Source organism: Brachyhypopomus gauderio, chromosome 17 (assembly GCF_052324685.1).
Source record: "Brachyhypopomus gauderio isolate BG-103 chromosome 17, BGAUD_0.2, whole genome shotgun sequence".
Taxonomy (NCBI): domain Eukaryota; kingdom Metazoa; phylum Chordata; class Actinopteri; order Gymnotiformes; family Hypopomidae; genus Brachyhypopomus; species Brachyhypopomus gauderio.
Window position 1 is genome coordinate 20,599,926 of NC_135227.1, and position 23,756 is coordinate 20,623,681.

Genomic DNA, 23,756 nt, shown 5'->3' on the forward strand with positions numbered 1-23,756 from the left:
TATTGTTTTAAAAAACCAAAAAAAAAAAACCTTATGGCAGTCTGCGTGATGATCTAAATCGTGTTGGTCTAAATCGGCAAACAGTATCCACCCTTCAATTTTCTAAAAAAGTAACAAATTACTAAAACGGTCATAAAAAGCTCAGTCTGACAGGTCAGTAAATGTAAGTAGTAAGTAGTAAATGGAAGAGCAGCAAACTGCAGAGTGTGGGGCATAAAAATACAGGACGCTGGTTCCACCACATTTTATTTGCCACCTGAAATCCCACCCGGAAAGGTTAGTCACTGCCTGAGAGGTTATTAGCATCTGCTACTTAGCATCACAGTTAGTGTGTTATAACAACCTAATGTTTACATGTTTACCCAGTTAGCTGGTATTGACTTGCCACTAGTGCACCAGTATAGAGGGTGTTCAGTCATGGAGGCCTCATAATGCGCCCTCACCGAGCCAGGCTAAGTGCAAGTACCCTGTCAATCTTGATCTTTGTAAAATGTAATGCGTTAGTTGCATAAACATGTTCCTTGTGTTGGGACACTGAAAAACACCTTGAAGTTCAAATAGATTGTTTGATCCAGTTTATTAGGAGACAAAAAGTTGTTGCTCAGGGCTTTTTATGACAATTTGAATTCTGTTTTAAATTTTTATTTTATAATCACTAATTTGGTTGCTATTTTCTGTATTATGCAGATCATATAAAAATATATTTCAGAGTTAGATTTTCATTTTTAAATTTCACACCCCTCCTTTATCTTTTAGAACAAAATATCGCAGATGGAAAGAAGAGAAAATTGTATCCAGAAAAATGTCAGTTTTGTAAGAAAAATACTTTTTGGAGAAAAATACAGATACAAAATTTATTTGGAAAACATTTGTGTGTGCGCTTTTTAACATTTGTATTTCTTCATTTACCAATTTAAGCTATTATACATCAGAAGTGCCATAACAAACCATTACAACTACAAAGTGATTTGATACTGCAGTGTCACTCAAGTATTTGGGACTTGACTTGAGATCAAAACTTGGGACTTGACTTGGACTTGACAAAAATGACTTGTGAGAATCTCTGGTACCACTTACTGTGGTTGTGTGTTTATCTTTCTGTGATATTTAACTAAATGGATCAGCAGCACTTTATGTGCATCATTTAGAATTATTTTTTTGTGTGCAGGCATCTTCCGTTCTGAATGACAGGTTGTCTACATACTGGCACCTGTGCCATACTGATACAGTACACTGGGACGTGTTACACTGGGACATACACAGTGCACTGCACTGGTTGTGACTGGGTTGCTGGTGGTTCTGTGATGTGCATGTATCGTAGTAAGTGTATGAGTGTTTCCGTATGGATCGCTGCTGTTGTCACCAGAAATATTCTCTCCTTCATTCTCCTTCTCTCTCCCTCTTCTACTCTTTCTCTCTTTCCTTTCTTGGTGTCTCTCAGTAGTTTTATTCAGACTCTTTTCACACTGATTATGGGAGTATGTGGCTTTAGTGGTCACGGCAGAGTGTGGCTTTTGTTTATACTAATGTCTGTACATTTTCTCCATTAGGTTGCATCAGCAGGCAGCTATAGGCTTAGGGTCAGCGTCGGGTTAGGCTTAACTGTGGATGTCTGAGTTATCTGTGGACATCTGGGGTTAGGGTTATGGGTGGACGTCTGGGGCTAGGGTTATGGGTGGACGTCTGGGGTTAGGGTTATGGGTGGACGTCTGGGGTTAGGGTTAGGGGTGGACGTCTGGGGCTAGGGTTAGGGGTGGACGTCTGGGGCTAGGGTTATGGGTGGATATTTGGATCTACCTTTCTTTCTTTCTCTCCATTGTGAGATTTATTGGGCTTGAGGACAACACTCATTGTTTTAGCAGTATAGAGGTCAGACTATGTAAAACCACTTCAGAAACAAATGACCTCCCATATATTGTCGTTTTCATGCAGAGACCTTGACAATGCATCTACGTGGCTTTCTCTGTACTGTGTGTGTGTGTGTGTGTGTGTGTGTGTGTGTGTCACGGTGACATAAAGTGAGTTTTTGCATGTTTTAAATTAACAAAGTCTTGCAAGAGTAGCAAATTTAGCATAACATTTTATTTCTTGATTCACAAAAATAAACACTTCTACCAAAGGCATCACATTGGCACATCAAACTTTAAAAAGACTAGCCAACATGTTTAGAGTACTCCCAACAACAGTATTTCCCAACAACCCCCACATCCTCCCCCAATTCCCACCTGTAGTTCATCCTAATGACCCAACATGGCCGCTGTACTGACAGCAGTTTCATTGCACAAGTTATAAGCACTGGTTTTATGAATAAGAATGTGTTAATAGGAATGTGTGTACACAGACATTATATGATAACTATATGACTTTACCATGACATTCAAATAGATAGAAATGACCCTGTTTTATGTATCACTTACATAATAAAAATACATTTGCATAAACAAAAACGTATTACACAGATTCACTTCAGAATCTCACTGATGCCCCCCCTGTGTTAATAAACCAGTGTGGTTCCGTGATCTCAGCTTTGGCACTTTGACATACTTCATAAGCAATACTGGTATCTAATATGGTATCAGTGTGGTGTGTGTGTGTGTGATTTCAGGGACCTATTCAAAAGTGAAATGTTGAATGTCAGCTTTAAACATAATTGAGCCAACGGTGACCTCATTGACATGTTTTTGTTGCACTACAGTTAAGTTTACATGTGTACATTTGCAGTAGTGAAAACACTCACATGTCATGTGTACGTTTGCAGTAGTGACAACACACTCTGTAAATTCAAATTGGAACACTGGGCATACTGATCGTATGTAGGTAGGCTGCTCTGTTATCTGTATATTAGATTGATATCTGAGCATTTGACCCCTCCACCATGTTCTCATTTATGATCATGCCGATCAATACATCTGGTAGATTAGATTAGATTGTTAAACATTTGCTCCTTTAAGTCTCACTATCACATGAAATGTTTTCTACAACATAATGTAACTTGAACAGGTAAAGGACCGATTAACTATAGTGGTTTTAGCACGAATCTTTAGGGCTGTATGTCAGAAGACTCCAGTCCCGCACCAGTTTAAACTGACTCCATGACACATGATCTTGGGCCCTGTCGTCAGGGAAACTGAACCTTGTGAGAGGTGGAGCTAAGACTCTTTTCTCCTCAGAGAAGAGAGTGGCTGGGAGTGAACATGGGGGAACAGTACACTGGCGTTCACTCTTTTCTCAGAATCACACTGGCACAGTTCACCTTGGACAATAAAAATAACAAGGAGTAGGATATTTTCAGTTTACATAACATCAAAAGAACAACACTCTCACTTCCTAATGCCAAAGTTATCACTTCATATCACATTTTATGACATCCCAATGACCACACACACAAGCACTCACCTGCTCGCACACAAACACAAATCGGCCTCATTGTGTACTGTGTAACTCCTAGAAATCACTAACTAACAGCTTTCATCATGAAAACACATTTACAGTTGTGATCAAATTTATTCAACCCCCAATGCTGCGAAGGGTTTTATGGAATTCAGTGCACATTTGTAATTGTGTTCATAATGAAATCTTACAAGGACTTGTTAAAGAACTAAATGCAACTAAGATAGCATCAATTTTTTTTGTCATAAAGTATTAAATGGCCTTTTTGTGATTTCTTCATTGACACAATTATTCAACCCCTTTACGACTACCACTCCTAAGAACAGAGGTTCATTCCAGTGTTTTCCATCAGGTTTTGAAAACATCTGTGGATGTCAACGAGCAGCAATCAAGCATGATAAGCACCAATTAGGCAGATTTAAAAGGACTGTGATACTCAGCTCCTTCTAGACATCTACTGGTGTGTTTCCAAGCATGGTGAAGGCAAGAGAATGGTCCCAGAAGACAAGAGAAGAGGTTATTGCTCTTCACAAGAATGGCAATGGATATAAAAAGATTGCGAAGTTGTTAAATATTCCAAGAGACACTATCGGAAGTATCATTCACAAGTTCAAGTTAAAGGGCACAGTGGAAACGTTACCTGGTCGTGGCAGAAAGAAGATCCTGACCGCGACTGCTGTGCGCTACCTGAAGCGTAATGTGGAGAAAAATCCCCGCGTGACTGCTAAGGAACTGAAAAAAGACCTGTCAGATGTGGGCACTGAAGTTTCAGCTCAGACAATAAGGCGCGCACTGCATAACGAAGACCTCCATGCCAGAACGCCCAGACGCACCCCCTTGCTGACTCCAAAGAACAAGAAAGGTTGACTGCAGTATGCCAAAAGTCATGTGGACAAGCCACAAAGGTTTTGGGACAGTGTACTGTGGTCAGATGAAACTAAATTAGAACTGTTTGGGACAATGGACCAGCGCTATGTTTGGAGAAGGAAGAACCAGGCTTATGAACAAAAGAACACCTTGCCTACTGTGAAGCATGGCGGGGGGTCAATTATGCTTTGGGGCTGTTTTGCTTCTAATGGTACAGGAAAGCTTCAACGTGTGCAGGGTACCATGAATTCCCTTCAGTACCAGGAGATCTTGGAGGAAAATGTGATGGAGTCAGTCACAAACCTGCAGCTTGGGAGACGTTGGACCTTCCAACAGGACAATGATCCGAAGCACACATCCAAGTCCACTAGAGCATGGTTGAACATGAAAGGCTGGAACATTCTAGAGTGGCCATCGCAATCACCAGACTTAAATCCAATTGAGAACCTCTGGTGGGACCTAAAGAAGGCAGTTGCAGTGCGCAAGCCTAAGAATGTGACTGAACTGGAGGCTTTTGCCCATGAAGAATGGGCTAAGATACCCATAGGTCGCTGCAAGACACTTGTGTCAAGCTATGCTTCACGCTTGAAAGCTGTCATAACTGGAAAAGGATGTTGTACTAAGTACTAAAAAATAATGTCACTAGGGGGTTGAATAAAACTGATAATGATGTGAGCACAGTAAAGACATTTGTGGTTATTCCATCATAAATATTATGTTATGTTTGTCTAATTTATAAGTGCCTCTTTGATATAATTGTAAATAAGATGACTGAAATGATCAAAATCAATGTCAAACTGGCCAAAACACTTTATTTCAGTGGGGGTTGAATAAATTTGATCACAACTGTAAATGACACTACACATAATTCAGTAGATGTAATCTGCTTTCTCTACTGCAAGTGAAGCCGTTGTGTTGAGACGTGGGTGACCAGGGTTGGGCAGGGTGTCCTGTCCCCTCACACTCGAAGGCTTTGTGCTGCTACATGTTTTCAACTTTGCTGTTTTTATTTCCGGCTAATCAGCACACTCTGTGCTAGTTTAATCAGCACCAACACTGTAAGCTAGGTTAATCAACACACTGTGCGCTGGTTTAGTCAGCAGGCTGTGCGCTGGTTTATGCGCTGGTTTAGTCAGCAGACTGTGCGCTGGTTTAGTCAGCACATAGTGTGCTACATTAATCGGCAGGCTGTGTGCTAGTTTAATCAGTGCACAGTGTGTTACATTAATCAGCAAACTGTGCTAGTTTAATCAGCAGGTTGTATGTTAGTTTAATCAGCAGATTGTGTGCTGGTTTAGTCAGCAGACTGTGCTAGTTTAATCAGCACACTGTGTTAATAAGCACATTTTGTGCTACTTTGATCAACACACTGTGTGCTAGCTTAATCAGCACACACTGTGTTAGTTTAATCAGCAGACTGTGTGCTAGTTTTCTGTGTGCTGTTTCTCATCACGCTGCAGATTCCCAGAGTTCCCTGGCTGGTTGGCGCTCCCGTTTTCCTGCTGATGGTATGACGTGTGGTGTGAGTCGCACTTGAGGACGCGGTTGATGATTTCACGGCAGGTTTTGCGGTACTGGTACCGGAGGAGGGAGTAGACAAACGGGTCACTGGCGGCTTTGCTGTAGGCCAGTGCTTTACAGAGCACCCCCCAGTCAGGACTGACTGGGACAGAAATAAAGAGCTCTGCCACCCTGGAGACACAGACGTCCAGATGAACACAGACATACAGTACATTTAGAGCACCATGTTGATGAACATATTCCTTTAGCCTGTTCATTATTAAACCCAAAACACTGGTTCAAGAACAGCAATGAAGAAAAGAAATCCACATATGACTGACCATGAGTTTAGGATAGTTATCTAGCTACACCAATGTGAAGCATTTTATATAATATGATTGAGAGAGGCTAAATTGGAACTAAAGGCATCAGTTGTCTGCCCACAGGGGAGATTATCTTTTGAACCTTTTGGAGGTCCTGCAACTCTTTTCTGAAGTTCTTGGTTTTTCAGGCTAGGTCAGCTCAAAGATCAAGAGCACAAACTGGAAAACATGAAAAAACTTGACCAGCTATAAGGCGCACAAGACATTGTATGGCCTAAATAGTCCTGGTTTGTTTAGCACTGGACAAAGAGCACTTAACACGCATCACCAGCGGAGTGCACACACACTCTGAAGCTGTGTCAGGTATAGTGATGATGTCATGACCTGGGTAGGTTTACTGGCAGTGTCCTAAACTGGGCAGGTATAGTTATGTCATTACCTGGGCAGGTATAGTTACCTGGTGAGAACGTAAGGGGTGAAGCAGATGACGAAGGTTCCAATGAAGGTGCTAATTTTGCGTGTGGCTCTCTGCCTTCTCTTCTTCTGTTCTTCAAGACACCGCTGCCTTACACTGCAGGGGAGAGTGAACAACATCAGCATGTCCAGCATATCTGGGAGCCCACACACACACCTGGTGACTGCCCACACACACACACACCTGGTGAGTGCAGGGTTCTCTGTACCTGGCTTTAAGCTTTTGGGCATGCTCAGTGTGCTGCTGTGACTGTTTTCTTCATTTCCACAACACTCTTCAGTGATTGGTCGGCCTCCTCACCTGACTGAACTGGGTTCAGTATAGGAGTGTCTGAAGACAAACCCCCACACAGACACATAGACCAACATACTCCCACACACACACCTCCTTTGCCCCCTTGCTCCTAGTCTTCAACCCTAAATCTAATCTTAAACCCTAAACCTTAAACCCTAACCCTAAACTCTAATTAAGTTGTAATCACATTTTCCTGGCCCTCATGTCCTTCACTGCTTAAGGCCCACAGTTAGCAGACACCAGTCCAGACCAGTCCGCACCAGTCCAAACCACGCGCCTGTGGTATGGAACTGTCACACTCAAACATTTACTCACACTTATCTACAAATATATTAAATCCTTAAAACAATCTAATCTACAGATGTTTCACAGAATTCTAAAGGTTGTCAGATTCATCACACACAAATGATCTTGTTTCCACTGATCTATCAGCAAAATACATATACACGAAAAATGCTCCAGAATCCACGAGGGGCTCACACTAGGGGTGGGTATCAGCGCTGATTTCCCATTTCGATTCGATTTCGATTCACAAGGTCCCGATTCAATTCGATTTTCGATTTAATCCGATTCAATATCGATTCTTGTAGGGACATTTCAGTTACAATAAAAAGTGTAGTTTGAATGTGAAATGTTGTAATGATACAAGGAACACTCAAACTTTATTATGTATATAAATGTATTAAGATATTAGTGTTTATACTGTGAACAAGTTACATTCTTTTTTAAATATCAATTAATGCACACTCTTCCACATAGATCCTTTACCAGAAAAGGCATTGAGAGCGGTTTTTGCAAATTAAGTTTTTTTTTTTTTTTGTTTGTTTTTTTTTTTTTTTTTTTTTTACATGTAACAAAAACATTTATGAACATAGTTCTGAATATTGTAAACATTAAGGTCCAAAAACTAAGATTTATTCATGACTGCTTTTTGACATCTTGTAGATTGTCAATTTTTTCTGCAAGAAAAGGAGCTGATCAACATGTTGAGGAGGGAGACAGCTCCTTTTTGCAGTAACAATATTGCCAACTGTTGAGAAAACTTCACAGCTTTATACTTGACGCGTCGCGACCGGCGTGAGGGTCCGCATGCCGAAAACGACGTAATCGCTCGAATTTTGTAACTTTGCGTGCGCCGCGCTTCAGCGCAGTGAACAAAGTAATGTTTGCAGGGTTCATACACCTTCAAAAGGTGGAATTCAAGCACTTCGGTTATTTTTTGGCACGGGGAGAACTTGTAGATAGTTTAATCGTAAATGCCTTCTCTAGTGGAGTTTGTTTGGGTTCTGGCGTTTTTTGAATATCAGGATGGTGTCGCGTTAAATGATTTCTCAGATTTGTGGTATTCCCACAATAATTCACCTCCATGTTGCACAGTTTACACACGGCTGTGTTTTTATCCAACTCTTCCCTACCATCATGGTTTCTGAATCCAAAATGTAACCATACATCAGGGTTGCCAACTTTTCAAGATCGCTTGGAGTGAGATTTGAACCTGGAGGGGGTGGCGGTGTAAAATGGACACAAATTAAGTATTATATCGCGATTGATCGCTCGCCAGTGGTTGGCGCCAGAGCGAACTAGTAACTCATTGAATCATAGATGTGGATCAGAGGTACATTTTTTTACTCTTGCTGCAGCCATGCTTAACTGATCACCCCAGCCAAGTGGCGGTGCTCGAGAAAAAAGGATGGTCTCGCGAGATAAAACGCGAGACGTTAAAACGGTCGCATATGCAGGGAAAATTGGCTAATTCTAAAGATCGATCTCAGGTTTCATAAATCGATATCGAATCATTCAAATGAAGATCGATTTGAATCAAAAGATCGATTATTATTATTTTTTAAACACACCCCTAGCTCACACACACTGCTCACATATACTTAACATATACACAACATAACATATACACAAATACTTTCAAATTCTTACACTGTGAATGGAATTTGACCATTATAACATAATTTAAGATTCTAATAAGCTAGTTATTTTAGTTTACAGTTTCACTACTATAATCGTGTCTAATAAATGGATCATTATGTATTTTAATGATATATTTCATGCATACATGCAACTCAAAGTGCTTTACAGAATAAATAAAAAGAAACATTAAAAGGAAGCAAAGATAAGACAAAAAGAAAATAAAATAAATTAAAGATAAAAAGGATAACAAAATAATGACAAATTATAAAATAATTATATATATGAGCTGCACTACCTGAGCACTTTCTATGGGTTGTAGACACCACCTCATGCTACCTCTATGGTGAGAGAACTGACAAAATGCCAACGTGACCAAAACATCAGCCAGAAAGGATTTAACACGGTGGTACCAACGAGTACACACCGCGTGTAAAAACCAGAGTGATGGGCGGACCCAAGTGCCGGCTCACGCTGATAGAAAAATATCGTCAGTGTGAGAGTCGTGAGCACACAGTAGAAAAAACAAACAAAACAACACAGATAATTCAATGCGAGCACGCAGTAGAAAATAAACACAAAGCAACACGGATAATTCAACGCGTGCAAAACGAAACTTAACCGTAGCGAAACAGGAAAGAAAAAATTATAAAGGCAACACAAAAGGACGTGGAAAAAACTCAATGCGTATAACGAAACTGAGAATGCCAGGGGAAGTAGCTGGCAGCAGGCAAAACATGCAGCAGAAAAATTTAACCTTCCCAAAATAACGGTAAAATGGATAGGAAGAAAACAGTAGGGGAAAACTTGAGAATGGCTAGAGAGCAGCGCAGGAGATAGAGACTCGAATAAGTGAAAGTTAAGCGAGAGAGAGAAAGGTGGCGAGACACCTTGCAAGCGAAAGCAAGCACTAGTAAAAGCGTGTTTTAGTCAGTTCTATCACTTTACCCACTTTTTCTGTTGACCCTGGCAACCTCTTAAGTGAAATGTCTTTGTCAAAAAAGAGAAAAGTGGACACAGACTGCCGGATTTCTCATGTGTTCAGAATTCAGAATTGCTTCCCAGATGTGGAAAATGTCACTGTGATCAGTACAATAGAAAGACTACAAAATTAGCTTCTATTTAAGAAGCAGATTCCTGTATCCAAGGATGCTGCTGGCCCTCCTCAGCGTGCCAGACAATGCTGACTAAGTGTGCTGGCAAAGTGGGTTAAGTGTGCTGACTAAGTGTGCAGGTTAAGTATATTGGTTAAGTGTGTTGGTTAAGTGTGCTGACTAAGTGTGCTGACTAAGTGGGTTAAGTGTGCTGGTTAAGTGTACTGGCCTCTGATGTGTGCCTGATCTGAAATATTCCATCCTCTCAGCTTCTCTGTCAAAGTGAATTAGGCCATTCTGGACACGCATTTCCACAACAGCTGCTGCCCTCCTCTCTCTCTCTCTCTCTCTCTCTCTCTCTCTCTCTCTCTCTGTGTGTGTTTTTTCAATATTTAGTTAAATTCCAGAAATATTCAAAATTACTTTAGAACTTTAGATATTGATAGAGATGTCTATTGACCTGTCTGATTATAATTTTTAGAGACTATAAATATAAATATTATTTAAGTCTTATGGCACACTGAACAGGTGAAAGGTCAATTCTGAGCAAAACAAAACACGAGACAGAGCGGAATCTGTAGCCGGTACATCCGTTAGTTTAGTGTTTGCTAACTCTAACAAACCGATTTTAGAAATGTAAATAATACAGTCACGACACACTTGATCATAAACTATATGCGTATCAAGTACAAGGGTTGTGTGGTTTTGTGCACGCGCGTGAGATTTGCAGTTTTAAAAACGCTTTTTTTGCAATAGCGTTGGCCTGTTCTCAGTTTATTTATGAACTGAAAATCAGAACGCTGATTATTTTATCACAAAATGTGCATGGATAAACAAGCAATAATAATAATGCTTAGATAATAATGCAATGAAAATGCACTAAACAAATAGACAAATCATCCTCCGAAATGTATTGTCAACTTTTAGCAGTTAAATCCCTCTTACCTCGGGTGAATGTCCACAAGCAGCACTAGGGTCTGCATGGTGATGACGTCAATGCGTTTGCAGTGGAAACGCGCCACTTTGAGCACTTTGAGGTACGTGATGCACAGAACCAGTAACACCAACAGGAACGAGAACGAGTGAAGCACGAGAGTATAAACCGCGAAGCCTGTTCTCACGGCGCTCGCCCTGGCGTTGCACAGCACGCACGAGGCGTAGCCCTGATGGTAGCCCACCCAGGAGAGGCACGCGGCTGCGACGGCGAAAGACAGCGAGTGGAGCCATGTGTAGGAGATGGCCAGCACTGCGTCGCGGTGGCGGAGTCTGGAGTGGTAACTAAGGGGGAAGACCACGGCTACCCAGCGGTCGATGCTCAACGCTGCCATACTCAACATGGAGTTGGTGGTCAGAAAAGTGTCCAAAAAGCCAACGAACTGGCAAAAGCCGTGTGCGCCGGGATGTCCTTTGCTCAGAAGTCCTACCACGGTCAGGGGCATGTTGGACGAGGTCAGCAGCAGGTTACAAAAGGTCAAATTAAGAATAAACAAGCCGGGCACTTGTTTCCGGATCTCTGCGTTGTACAGAAAACAGATCAGCACCACCGCGTTGGACAGCAGCGAGACAACAATGATCACGACTACCAGGAGAGAGAGCGCGAGCTCCGGCGCGTGCATGGCGAGCCCTCTGTTAAATGTTCGGGAGTTTAACCGCAGTTCTAGTCCGGCTCATTGTAACGCTTAGTGTCGGTGTTGTGTGGGGGTCCCGCAGCCTCCGAGGCGAGACGCGCGTGTTTGCGCAGAGGACGGTAAACGGCTCTCGGCTCTCCATGTCCCCGAGTTCAGCTTAGTCCTGGCCGTTTCGGGGAAATCCATCCAGTCTGATGAAGAACTACAATCAGAAACGGACCATGTGTTCGAGATGTTCAGATGCGCGTGTTTCCCTTCGGTCCGAGCTCGTGGTTTAAAGGCTTGCGTATTTGCGCGGTTTGCGCGCGCCGTAGGAGATTTCCGACTTGCTTTATACGTAAAAAATTCCGTCACCGCCCCTTTTCTCCGTGTGAACCGCAATGAGAAATAGCGCCATGTGACCATAGCCAGCGCACTGTCGGCCCCTGGACCTCCAATGTAGCGGGTGGTTGTAATTTAGAAAGAGATATGACGCGGGGATCTCTCCTACGTAACTGTGATGCACAAGAATGTTATCTTGGCACAGCTTTACGGTTCAGGCGCTAAGCGGTGCTGACACAGACCCAAGATTGGACACAGTCAAGGATAAAGCAGAAAACAGTTTCAACATAGTTTCAAGCCCTGAATGCAGACCGAACTGGAAATGTAACGTTTTGTCTTCCTTTTTTTATTCTTACTTTCCTCTGGCTGTTCCAAAAACCCAACGGAGTATAATAAATGTAGCCATTTGTGTTTTGACGTCTTTGGCATTTTAAAATGTTCGATCCTGTCTGTTACATTGTGTAGGTATACCAGTACTCATTAATAGCAATTAATCCTGCAATTAATTCTGAAATACTCACACACACACACACACACACACACACACACACACACACACACACACACACACACACACACCTACACACACACACACACACCAGGGGCGTAGCGCAAAATTCTGGGGCCCCACCGCAAGGAGGCAATGAGGAGGCCCGTGCGTGAGCTAAAATCTCGCGAGCGACCGTAGCGCGCGACCCTGCGCGAGCGGTGTAGGCGTTTATACTTTCGCGAGCGTCGCGAGCGTCACTGCAGTAAATATGGCTTTGCAGTGTTGTCCGAAACGATACGTTAACAAATACGAGCCTCTTGTAATTCCAGGACGAAACATGAGAGAACGTGAAGACGTTAAGATTGGGCGTTTTGAAAATAAACAACCATTAAATAATTTGATAAAAAGCGAATAATTTCGAGTATATGTATAAATATTTAACTAAGTTTAACGTGCTGGGAAATATTGAAATGGACCTTGAAAGTGACGTACAAATGCTTTAATTCCACCTTGTTAAGGTGTATGAACCCTGCAAACATGACTTTGTTCATCGCGTGCGAAGTTACAAAATTCGATTACGTCATTTTCGCCGCGCAGACCCTCAAGTATAAACCAGGCTTAAGCGTGGGGGAAAACATTAACATCACCCAGGAGGATGACTAAACAACAAACTCGTCCTAAGGCGGGGCCCACCTGTGTTCGGGGCCCCCCCGCAGTGCGTGCCTTGCGTGCCCCGCCCCTACGCCAGTGACACACGCACACACACAGCTGTCTGATTACAGTTCAATATTTTATCTCCCAATTGACAGTAGTTTTCTTATGCTTGTTATCTATAGCATTTGCAGCAAATATGCAGTTAATCTACCATTGCGTGTGCATAGATGTCTGTCTATGAGATCTGTCTATAACATCTGGCTATGGCATGTCTCTATTCTGTGTGTGTTTGCAGGACTGTGTGTGTATTTGCAGGACTGTGTGTGTGTTTGCAGGACTGTGTGTGTGTTTGCAGGACTGTGTGTGTGTTTGCAGGACAGTGTCAGTGGGTCTGCAGGACTGTGTGTGTGTGTTTGCAGGACTGTGTGTGTGTGTTTGCAGGACTGTGTCAGTGTGTTTGCAGGACTGTGTGTGTGTGTTTGCAGGACTGTGTGTGTGTGTTTGCAGGACTGTCAGTGGTTCTGCAGGACTGTGTGTGTGTGTTTGCAGGACTGTGTGTGTGTGTTTGCAGGACTGTGTGTGTGTGTTTGCAGGACTGTGTGTGTGTGTTTGCAGGACTGTGTCAGTCACATCTCACATTTTTAGCAGAAAATTTGATTTTTCAATTAAGACTTGGATAATGGGAAAATCACCCTTCAGCACAGACCCATTAATACTAAAGTGTTTTACAGAACAGGCTGAGACGTGCTATGTTAGGTTTTATTAATTAAATTTATTATGAATTAATTCATTTATTTCTCCTGTAGAACAGCACTGTAGTCAAGATGCTCACAAGCTGCACAGAGACCCTAACACATACTTCACAATGTGCCAGCGTTATGGTTATGCTCCCTTCCTAGACCTCCTCTCCTCCTCTCCCCTCTCCTCCCCTCTCATCTCCTCCCCACCTCTCCTCTCCCCTCCTCCTCCTCCCCCCTTCCCCCCTCTCATCACAGTGAGTGTCTAGGGACTGTATTCGTTTGACTTTGATTTGGTTGTCTGTCTCTGCACCTTTTCTGTTTAGTGTAATAAGGTTTCCCTTCTGCTTTGATGTTCAGGGCCCAGTAAGAGGCTCAACATTACTGTGTTGTAAGAGCCTGTAAATGGTCTGTATTTGAGGATATATGTGCATGCACACACACACACACACACACACACACACACATTTAACCTACAGTTACACACGGCCACACTTAGGCTCTGAACTGTTCTATGCACCATAAGCCTAATTCTTAATTTGATGTATTTACGTGTATCTGGATTTATTTTAGGTACTGCAGTCCTTTCTATTGGTGCCCACAGGTAACTGAACAAATTATCATAATACTAAAAATATAATCACATCTTGGTTGTGGATGATGGCTGGACATGTGTATCAGAGATTTGTGTTCTCGTAGCATAAATGTCTGTTATTGATCTGTGTCTGATGCATATGTGCCTACATCAATCAATCCTGGATCAATACATACTGGATGACGCGTCATCTCCGGTTATGTTTGTGAGCGGTGTGGACTGAGAAATCTGAGTAAGGGTTCACATGTGCTGACAAACCAGATCACTGAGTTAAATTCCAGCTCTCTGTATCAGATTTATTAATCAAGTAAAATCTAAGAAATCGGAGCAAATTGTTACACGACCACTTAAATAATCAGATAAATGGACTAAGATACTGCTGAAAAAAACTCAATAGGAAACATACAAACAAAAACATTTCTTGACACGCTCACATCCAGAGCATAAAACAAAATTTGTGAGAACACACTAAGATTCTCAAGAATGTGAGTGCTCAAAACTCATATTTTGATTAATATAGTATGAAAACCATTATTACTACTAATAATTAGGGGTGTGACAATACAGTCAGCTCACGAGACGAGACGAGAGACGATATTGGGTTCACGAGGACTAGACGAGATTTTAAGAAAACTAAAATGACAAATTATATGACTGAACAACAGACTTTTATTTAACTGAGTTGCACATGCATGATGTAAGAATGAACTTTTAATAAACTTCTTCCTCTACAAATTGAAAGTAAAATAAAATAAAAGTTAGAATAAAATAAATAAAATTTAATATTTCTCCTTTTTTCAAGTGTAAACAATATTATGTCTCTGCATCCTGCTCGTATTAGTCGCGGTGTACAGCATTATTTTCATACAATGTTTGTATATGGCCCGTGTCTTATCAGGCACTCTCTTGCCATTTATCATTTTCGCCGGGTACCCAAAATGCTGCCAAACAAGCGATTTGAAAGCATCTTCAATAGTAATACCTGTATTTTACGACGTCTTTCTGGCTGCTTGCTGGATCACAAATCCTGCGAGACAGATTTTTAACGCGACGAGAAATGAGTTACATCTCGCGAGATCTCATGACACGAGATCTCGTCACACCCCAACTAATAATAGTAATAGATTAAGTATTAAATATTACTGCTAATAATAGTAGATTATGAGGACCATAATAAAAATATTTTGTCCTGATAGATTGATAATATTTCTCCTACAGCAAAGCCCACAAAAGATTTTTGGTTATCTTAAAGGATTTAGAACCTGATTTATTTGATTAATCGTGAAGAGATCCAAACCCATTAATTCACTACCCCAACTCATTCTCCTGCTCCACCGTCTTCCCCACCTCTTGGAAAGGAAATAACAATGTGACAACCTTTCTGATTGGTCAGACTGGTCCATGCTGCCACACAGAATCTTGGGATGGATCTCCACACGCCTACTCCCCAGACAGTGTGGGCGTTACCAAGGTAACGGAAGACAGCAGTGATTTCTGAGAGGTTTTGGTGAGTTCCTAATGAGTGTCTCTATGAGAGTGCTGTGTGTGTGTGTGTGTGTGTGTGTGTGTGTGTGTGTGTGTGTGTGTGTGTGTGTGTGTGTGTGTGTGTGTGCGCATTTATAAAGAGAGTGGAGCTTTATGCTACTTGTTTGTTGGTTCACATCTCTGTCTGGTGTGTGATATGGTTCTGACATTACTGTGCTGTGCTGGTGGGTCTGGTGTGTGATATGGGTCTGTCATGACTATGCTGGTGGGTCTGCTGTGTGATATGGGTCTGTCATTACTGTGCTGGTGGGTCTGGTGTGTGATATGGTTCTGTCATGACTGTGCTGGTGGGTCTGGTGTGTGATATGGGTCTGTCATGACTGTGCTGGTAGGTCTGGTGTGTGATATCGGTCTGTCATGACTGTGCTGGTGGGTCTGGTGTGTGATATGGGTCTGTCATGACTGTGCTGGTGGGTCTGGTGTGTGATATGGGTCTGTCATGACTGTGCTGGTGGGTCTGGTGTGTGATATGGGTCTGTCATGACTGTGCTGGTGGGTCTGGTGTGTGATATGGGTCTGTCATGACTGTGCTGGTAGGTCTGGTGTGTGATATTGGTCTGTCATGACTGTGCTGGTGGGTCTGGTGTGTGATATGGTTCTGTCATGACTGTGCTGGTGGGTCTGGTGTGTGATATGGGTCTGTCATGACTGTGCTGGTGGGTCTGGTGTGTGATATGGGTCTGTCATGACTGTGCTGGTGGGTCTGGTGTGTGATATGGGTCTGTCATGACTGTGCTGGTGGGTCTGGTGTGTGATATGGGTCTGTCATGACTGTGCTGGTGGGTCTGGTGTGTGATATGGGTCTGTCATGACTGTGCTGGTGGGTCTGGTGTGTGATATGGTTCTGTCATGACTGTGCTGGTGGGTCTGGTGTGTGATATTGGTCTGTCATGACTGTGCTGGTGGGTCTGGTGTGTGATATGGGTCTGTCATTACTGTGCTGTGCTGGTGAGTCTGGTGTGTGATATTGGTCTGTCATGACTGTGCTGGTAGGTCTGGTGTGTGATATGGGTCTGTCATGACTGTGCTGGTGGGTCTGGTGTGTGATATGGTTCTGTCATGACTGTGCTGGTAGGTCTGGTGTGTGATATTGGTCTGTCATGACTAGGGTTGCAACGGTATGAGATTTTCACGGTATGATAACCGTCTCAGAAAATACCGCGGTATCACGGTTATCACGGTATCACAGTTAGTTTGTATATTATTAAAAGATACACTGACCCTTAAAGAAATTACAAGTTTTTTTGTTCAATTAACTATTTATTGTAGAAACCTGGAACTATTGTAGCTATACAAAAAGTCTCCTTTAAAAAAAAAAAAAAAGCTGTAAACATGTTTATATAAATACTGCAAAATTAGAGAAACCTAAATCATGTATTTCAGTACAATTATTTAAGTTTAAATTATTTAGTATCTGATAAACTCAGCCTGGGTCAGTGTCTGATCAACAACTGTTGTAAACGTCCGTTGTACTGCCAAGTTAGAATATAACCAGATACTGCAGAAAGAGAGGATTTATTTCTGACATGACTGTCACAATAGAGATTTCTATTTTAAGGCGTTCACACCGAGTCTGGTTTTAACATATGAAAAACAGACACGTTAGAATTTGAAAATGAACGCATGTAAATTAATGGCGTCTTTTACATCCAGTGAAAGCAAGGACCATAAAAAGCTAGAATTATACTTTCACTAGTGACCGTAGCGCGCGACTCGGCACAGTTCTTTTGTCTTACGTTAACAAATACGAGCCTCTTGTAATTCCCGGACGAAAAATGAGAGAACGTGAAGACGTTAAGATTGGTCGTTTTGAAAATAAACAACCATTAAATAATGTGATGAAAAAGCTAATCATTTCGAGTATATGTATAAATATTTAACTTAAGTGTTGGGAAATATTGAAACGGACCTTTAAAGTTACGTACAAGTGCTTTAATTCCACCTTATAAAGGTGTATGAACCCTGCAAACATGACTTTGTTCATTGCGCTGAGGCGCGGCGCGCATAGTGCACGACCTCGCGAATCGACAGCGCGCGAGACCCTCGCGCACGGGTGGAGCCAACGTCATTTTCGCCGCTGATTTTAGTTTAGCTTTTTTTTTTTTTTTTTTTTAACATTTGTTAAGTCTGATGCACTTTCTGTCATTCTCACCGCTGTGTGCTGAGTAGCTGAACCGGAGCGGAGTTGCGCATGCGCGGGTCAGTTTCTCCGCTGGCTTGCTTTTTACCGGTAATAAGCAGACGCACACGGTATGATAACCGTGCATTTTAATACCGTGGTATACCGTGAAACCGGTTACCGCTGCAACCCTAGTCATGACTGTGCTGGTAGGTCTGGTGTGTGATATGCTGTCATTAGCTGTAATGAATATTCATGTGCTGTAGTAAAGGTGTGGCAGTGGTGTCACTGTTATTGTACTAGTGTCAAATGGGAGAGTAACACACAGCACATACTCACTCCAGTCCTGGCTGTGATCTACTGTGTTATGTTTTCAGTGGGGATAGTCCACATTACTCCACCCATAATGTTCATATGTGCTGTACTGTACAAAGTCTGTTTATCCACATGATGTCATGTCATCTTGTAAAGTGATAGCAGCATTTATTTCTGGCTAAAGCTCAATAAGTGTACATGAGGGTGGTGGGTGTTTGTGTGTATGCGTATGGTCATCTCCAATTATTTTAAGTGTAATAGTTCCATCTAGTGGTCTTCTTTTGAATTTTTATTGTCATTTGGATTAACAATAACATCATCGTTTACAGTTTTTCTCAGTCGATCTGGTTCATTTCTCAGATCAGAATTGAAATTCTCAGAACTGTTCATTTAGTCTCCATATCTCCTTGTCACTTGTGCACATCATAATTGCATTTCTCATTGTGTTTCACATTTTGCAAATGCTTTTGTACATATTGCAAATGGACATGGACAATTGTATTGTTTTTTACATTATTAATTTCTCATGACATGTTTATCAAAATGTGTTGTACGGATTGTCTGTTGAATTGTCTTACCCTCCAAAACATTGTATTTAGGTCATCGCCTAGGTCATTATATGCAAAAGTGCTGAACAGGTTGTAATAATCTCTAAGGCATCATTTTACATTTATTTATTTAGTTTATTTTTTTGTTACATTTAGGTAATTTATCCTAATTAGATTTAATGTTCACATGTAAACATTCAGTTACAGTAAGAAAGGGAGTTTGTGAAGGTTTAGATCAACAAATGGTCTCAACCACAGGTCAGAGGTGCGTCTCATGAAAATTTACTGTAATTGGCAAACATTTATAGATGCTAAACACTGCAGTATCACAAAGTCTCATAATGGAAAGACAAGGCCATGTACAGGGTGAACAGCCAAGAACACTGGGTGGTGTAGAGGGGTAAGACTGTGGTGTAGAGGAGTAAGACTGTGGTGTAGAGGAGTAAGGCTGTGTGGTTTAGAGGGGTAAGACTGTGGTGTAGAGGAGTAAGACTGTGTGGTGTAGAGGGGTAAAACTGTGTGGTGTAGAGGGGTAAGACTGTGGTGTAGAGGGGTAAGACTGTGTGGTGTAGAGGGGTAAGACTGTGGTGTAGAGGAGTAAGACTGTGGTGTAGAGGAGTAAGACTGTGGTTTAGAGGAGTAAGACTGTGTGGTGTAGAGGGGCTAAGACTGGGTGGTGTAGAGGGGCTAAGACTGGGTGGTGTAGAGGGGCTAAGACTGTGTGGTGTAGAGGGGCTAAGACTGTGTGGTGTAGAGGGGCTAAGACTGGGTGGTGTAGAGGGGCTAAGGCTGTGTGGTGTTGAGGGGTAAGGCTGTGTGGTGTAAGGCTGAGGGGACAAAACAGTGAAATACTTAAAGGCAACAATTGTGGACCATGTTTTACATGTAAGTCATGATCTCACAATGGCTGAAGCTGGTCGCTGGGTGCAGCCGAATATTGGAAGAACAACTGTGTCTGCAATCGTTCAAACATTTCATAGAGAAAATGTATGTAATTCAAAAATGTGCTCTCTGCAGTAATGCTGCACATTGACATAAATTGTGACGTTACTGTATTTAATTTTCTGTAATATTTTGTCTATATAGTGTGTTAATATAGTGTGTTTGCACTCTTATATCATATAGGATACCAAGACTAGCTCATAAGGGTAGCGGAGGTTCCATTTTCACACAGCATGAGGAGGCTGTATGTGCTCAGGTTGTTTTGAATGTGTAGAGTAAGTTTCTAATTTTGCAGTTTTTCCAGTCAGTTGTCTGTCTTTTCTGAATTTCAATCAGATTTGTTTTCATCAACAAATTGCAGTGCGAACAATACTGCTGTACAAATTTGATTCCAGTCCAATTTCTCTGATAGGTCAGGTTGTGACCCAGCACTGCTCTGATAGGTCAGGTTGTGACCCAGCACTGCTCTGATAGGTGAGGTTGAACACTTGTGCTGTTCTAACACTGGGAGCATGTAGGTCTTCAGGACAGCACTGAGGGATGTTTGCATTCTCAGTGTTACTCTCACACACAGCAGCTGTCTGAAAAAGACTTTTGGAGTATTACAAGATAGATAGATAGATAGATACATACATACATACATACATTTATTCATTCATTCATTCATTCATTCATTCATTCCAGAGAAATGGTCTGCTCAGATGTATACTGCAGTGTCTTCTCCAGACACTAGAGGGTGACCTTGTGTTTCATTACACCAACTGAAATTAGTTAGTCCATCATCAGTTATAAGGCATATTCATTAAATCTGCCTGATACAAAACATCATCAGCATCCCATAATGCTCACGCCAGTTGCTGGGCGCCATCCCGAGGGCATGGTTAAGTGGTGTTTGGCTTTTCCTCAGAGGTCACTGTTGGGGTTAAGCTGCACTGGGTAGCTATACTGAGAGAGCTTTTGTTTCCTGACAGAGTTTAGGTTCACAACATGCTCACTGTGTAAGTTCTGAGCAAGAGAACTCATATTCATTCATTAAATTGAGTAAATCTGGAACATTATTTCCTCAAACAAATGTTTTTGAGTTAATCTGAGAAGCTTTAACTTAATGTCTCAATATTTAGGAATGATTGAAAAGGCACAAGGCTGAAAATCATCTCAACCATCTCACTGGCCGTTCAGTCACTCTAATGCTTGGACTTTAAATAGTGTATTAGAGTTGATTATAGTGGAAGCATGTAAGTTGTGACAGTGGTAGTGTGTTCAGTGTGTTCAGTGACTCAGCATTGCGGCCCAATCTCTCCTTTGGAAACATGAGCCATCTCCTGTGGTTTTTATTCCACTTTACAAGTTAAGGTCTCTTAGCTCAGCACAATGTGATCTTGGTGATAACCCTTCAAGTGTTGCTTTGGAATGTAAGCAGATCACCTTGGAATGTGAGAGAATGATACTGTGTTCAAATCCAGGCGGTAAAATACCCAGATTTGAGTGGAAGTGGCTTCTGCACTTTCACTGACATAATGGAGCTGGTGGCAGATTGTTACAGTGTTAATGGTGTGTGTTAACTTGTGTCTGAATTTGCGTATGTTATTTTGTGTCTAATTTTGTGATATTTTGTGTGTGGTGCGTAATTTTGTGTTATCTAATGTCTAATTTTGTATGTTATTTTGGTTCAGTCTGCTGACCATGACACTTCTCCAGTGAGAACTGATGAGGGGTTAGGAATAAACCAGTATATCAGTGATGATATTAATGGGTTAAGAGTAAACCAGTATATCAGTGATGATATTGATGGATTAAGAGTAAACCCTTATATCAAACATGTGCTGACTTGCTCAGAATTAAACACCAATGCAAAATAGCTGGATCTCCTAAATATTTTCTGCATGAAATGCTTGAAATGGCTTTTTATGAACTGCCACCTGGAGGTAACGATCTCTCTCTGTTCAGTCTTCATGGAGGTAAAGATATATATCTCTCCAGTCTTCATGGAGGTAAAGATCTCTCTGTCCAGTCTTCATGACTTTATTAGTAGGTAAAGTCCTGAAAGTGATTAGAGAGACAAGTCTGTCTGAGGAATGAACAGAATAGTGGATTTGTGAAGAAGAGAGAAGAGCGCCCACTGCCTTAGAGGAGTGTGTGTGTGTGTGTGTGTGTGTGTGTGTGTGTGTGTGTGTGTGTGTGAGTGTGTGTGAGAGAGAGAAAGTGATAGAGAAGTAAGCAGCATATATTCATGTGTATAAATATTGAATTCTATATTTTATTTTCTTTTATAAAAACAAATAATTGTCTTTCTCCTCCAAGCCCAGCTCCTCCTCCAGAGCTCTGGGATCTTGAGGGTCCTACAGTATCTTGGAACTCTGGACCTTGATACTTCTTGAGCTTTTAATGGTCCTGATGTTTATATGATTGTGATTATATCAATTGGGATCTCTACATCCATCACTACATCCATCACTACATCTACCGCTACATCCATCACTACATCTACCACTACATCTACCACTGCAGCCTTTTCTGCTGTTTGTCCATCACTACTGTGTCCAGGTGGTCAGTCATCATCATTCTGTCAGTCTGTATCTCTCCCACAGGATCTTCATGTTGGTCCATATCAGCCTCTGTGCTGGTGGTACCTGCTGTGCGGGGGTTTCCCTCCCATGGTGCTCTGTTGCTCCTCATGCTCAAACGTCTTTAAGGTTTCATCCTGGATGTTGATGCTGTCCTCACCTCCTTCTGCTAATTGTACAGAGTGCTGGTGCTGTTTCCCTCATCCTCTACAAATACCACCCACACTGGGGCTGTTTCCCCTCATCCTCTACAAATACCCCCCACACTGGGGCTGTTTCCTTCATCCTCTACAAATACCCCCCACACTGGTGCTGTTTCCCTCATCCTCTACAAATACCCCCCACACTGGGGCTGTTTCCTTCATCCTCTACAAATACCCCCCACACTGGGGCTGTTTTCCCTCATCCTCTACAAATACCACCCACACTGGGGCTGTTTCCCCTCATCCTCTACAAATACCCCCCACACTGGGGCTGTTTCCTTCATCCTCTACAAATACCCCCCACACTGGGGCTGTTTCCTTCATCCTCTACAAATACCCCCCACACTGGTGCTGTTTCCCTCATCCTCTACAAATACCCCCCACACTGGGGCTGTTTCCTACATCCTCTACAAATACCCCCCACACTGGGGCTGTTTCCTTCATCCTCTACAAATACCCCCCACACTGGGGCTGTTTCCTACATCCTCTACAAATACCCCCCACACTGGGGCTGTTTCCCTCGTCCTCTACAAATACCCCCCACACTGATGCTGTTTCCCTCATCCTCTACAAATACCCCCCACACTGGGGCTGTTTCCTTCATCCTCTACAAATACCCCCCACACTGGGGCTGTTTCCTTCATCCTCTACAAATACCCCCCACACTGGGGCTGTTTCCCTCGTCCTCTACAAATACCCCCCACACTGGGGCTGTTTCCCCTCATCTTCTACAAATACCCCCCACACTGGGGCTGTTTCCCCTCATCTTCTACAAATACCCCCCACACTGGGGCTGTTTCCTTCATCCTCTACAAATACCCCCCACACTGGGGCTGTTTCCCCTCATCCTCTACAAATACCCCCCACACTGGGGCTGTTTCCTTCATCCTCTATAAATACCCCCCACACTGGGGCTGTTTCCTTCATCCTCTACAAATACCCCCCACACTGGGGCTGTTTTCCCTCATCCTCTACAAATACCACCCACACTGGGGCTGTTTCCCCTCATCCTCTACAAATACCCCCCACACTGGGGCTGTTTCCTTCATCCTCTACAAATACCCCCCACACTGGGGCTGTTTTCCCTCATCCTCTACAAATACCCCCCACACTGGGGCTTGATTCCTATGGGGAGTTCTTCCTCATACTGTGGGGAGAACTTTCTCAAGCTGTGGAGATCTTCCATGCCAATGATTCGATTGTCAGATTGTATTCGCTCCTAATTCCTGGTT

The 23,756-nt window shown here is 42.4% G+C and overlaps 1 protein-coding gene across 1 annotated transcript; it reads right to left on the minus strand.

Moving 5' to 3' along the window:
- Positions 1–2,236: 2,236 nt before the first annotated feature.
- On the minus strand, positions 2,237–11,751 carry LOC143481071 (G-protein coupled receptor 26-like). Its single transcript, XM_076979014.1, has 3 exons — positions 10,809–11,751; positions 6,538–6,651; positions 2,237–5,949 (listed from the first exon to the last, which is right to left on the minus strand). Exons 1-3 carry the CDS (start codon positions 11,477–11,479, stop codon positions 5,682–5,684), a joined length of 1,053 nt encoding a protein of 350 aa, XP_076835129.1. The 5' UTR covers positions 11,480–11,751; the 3' UTR covers positions 2,237–5,681.
- Positions 11,752–23,756: the final 12,005 nt, after the last annotated feature.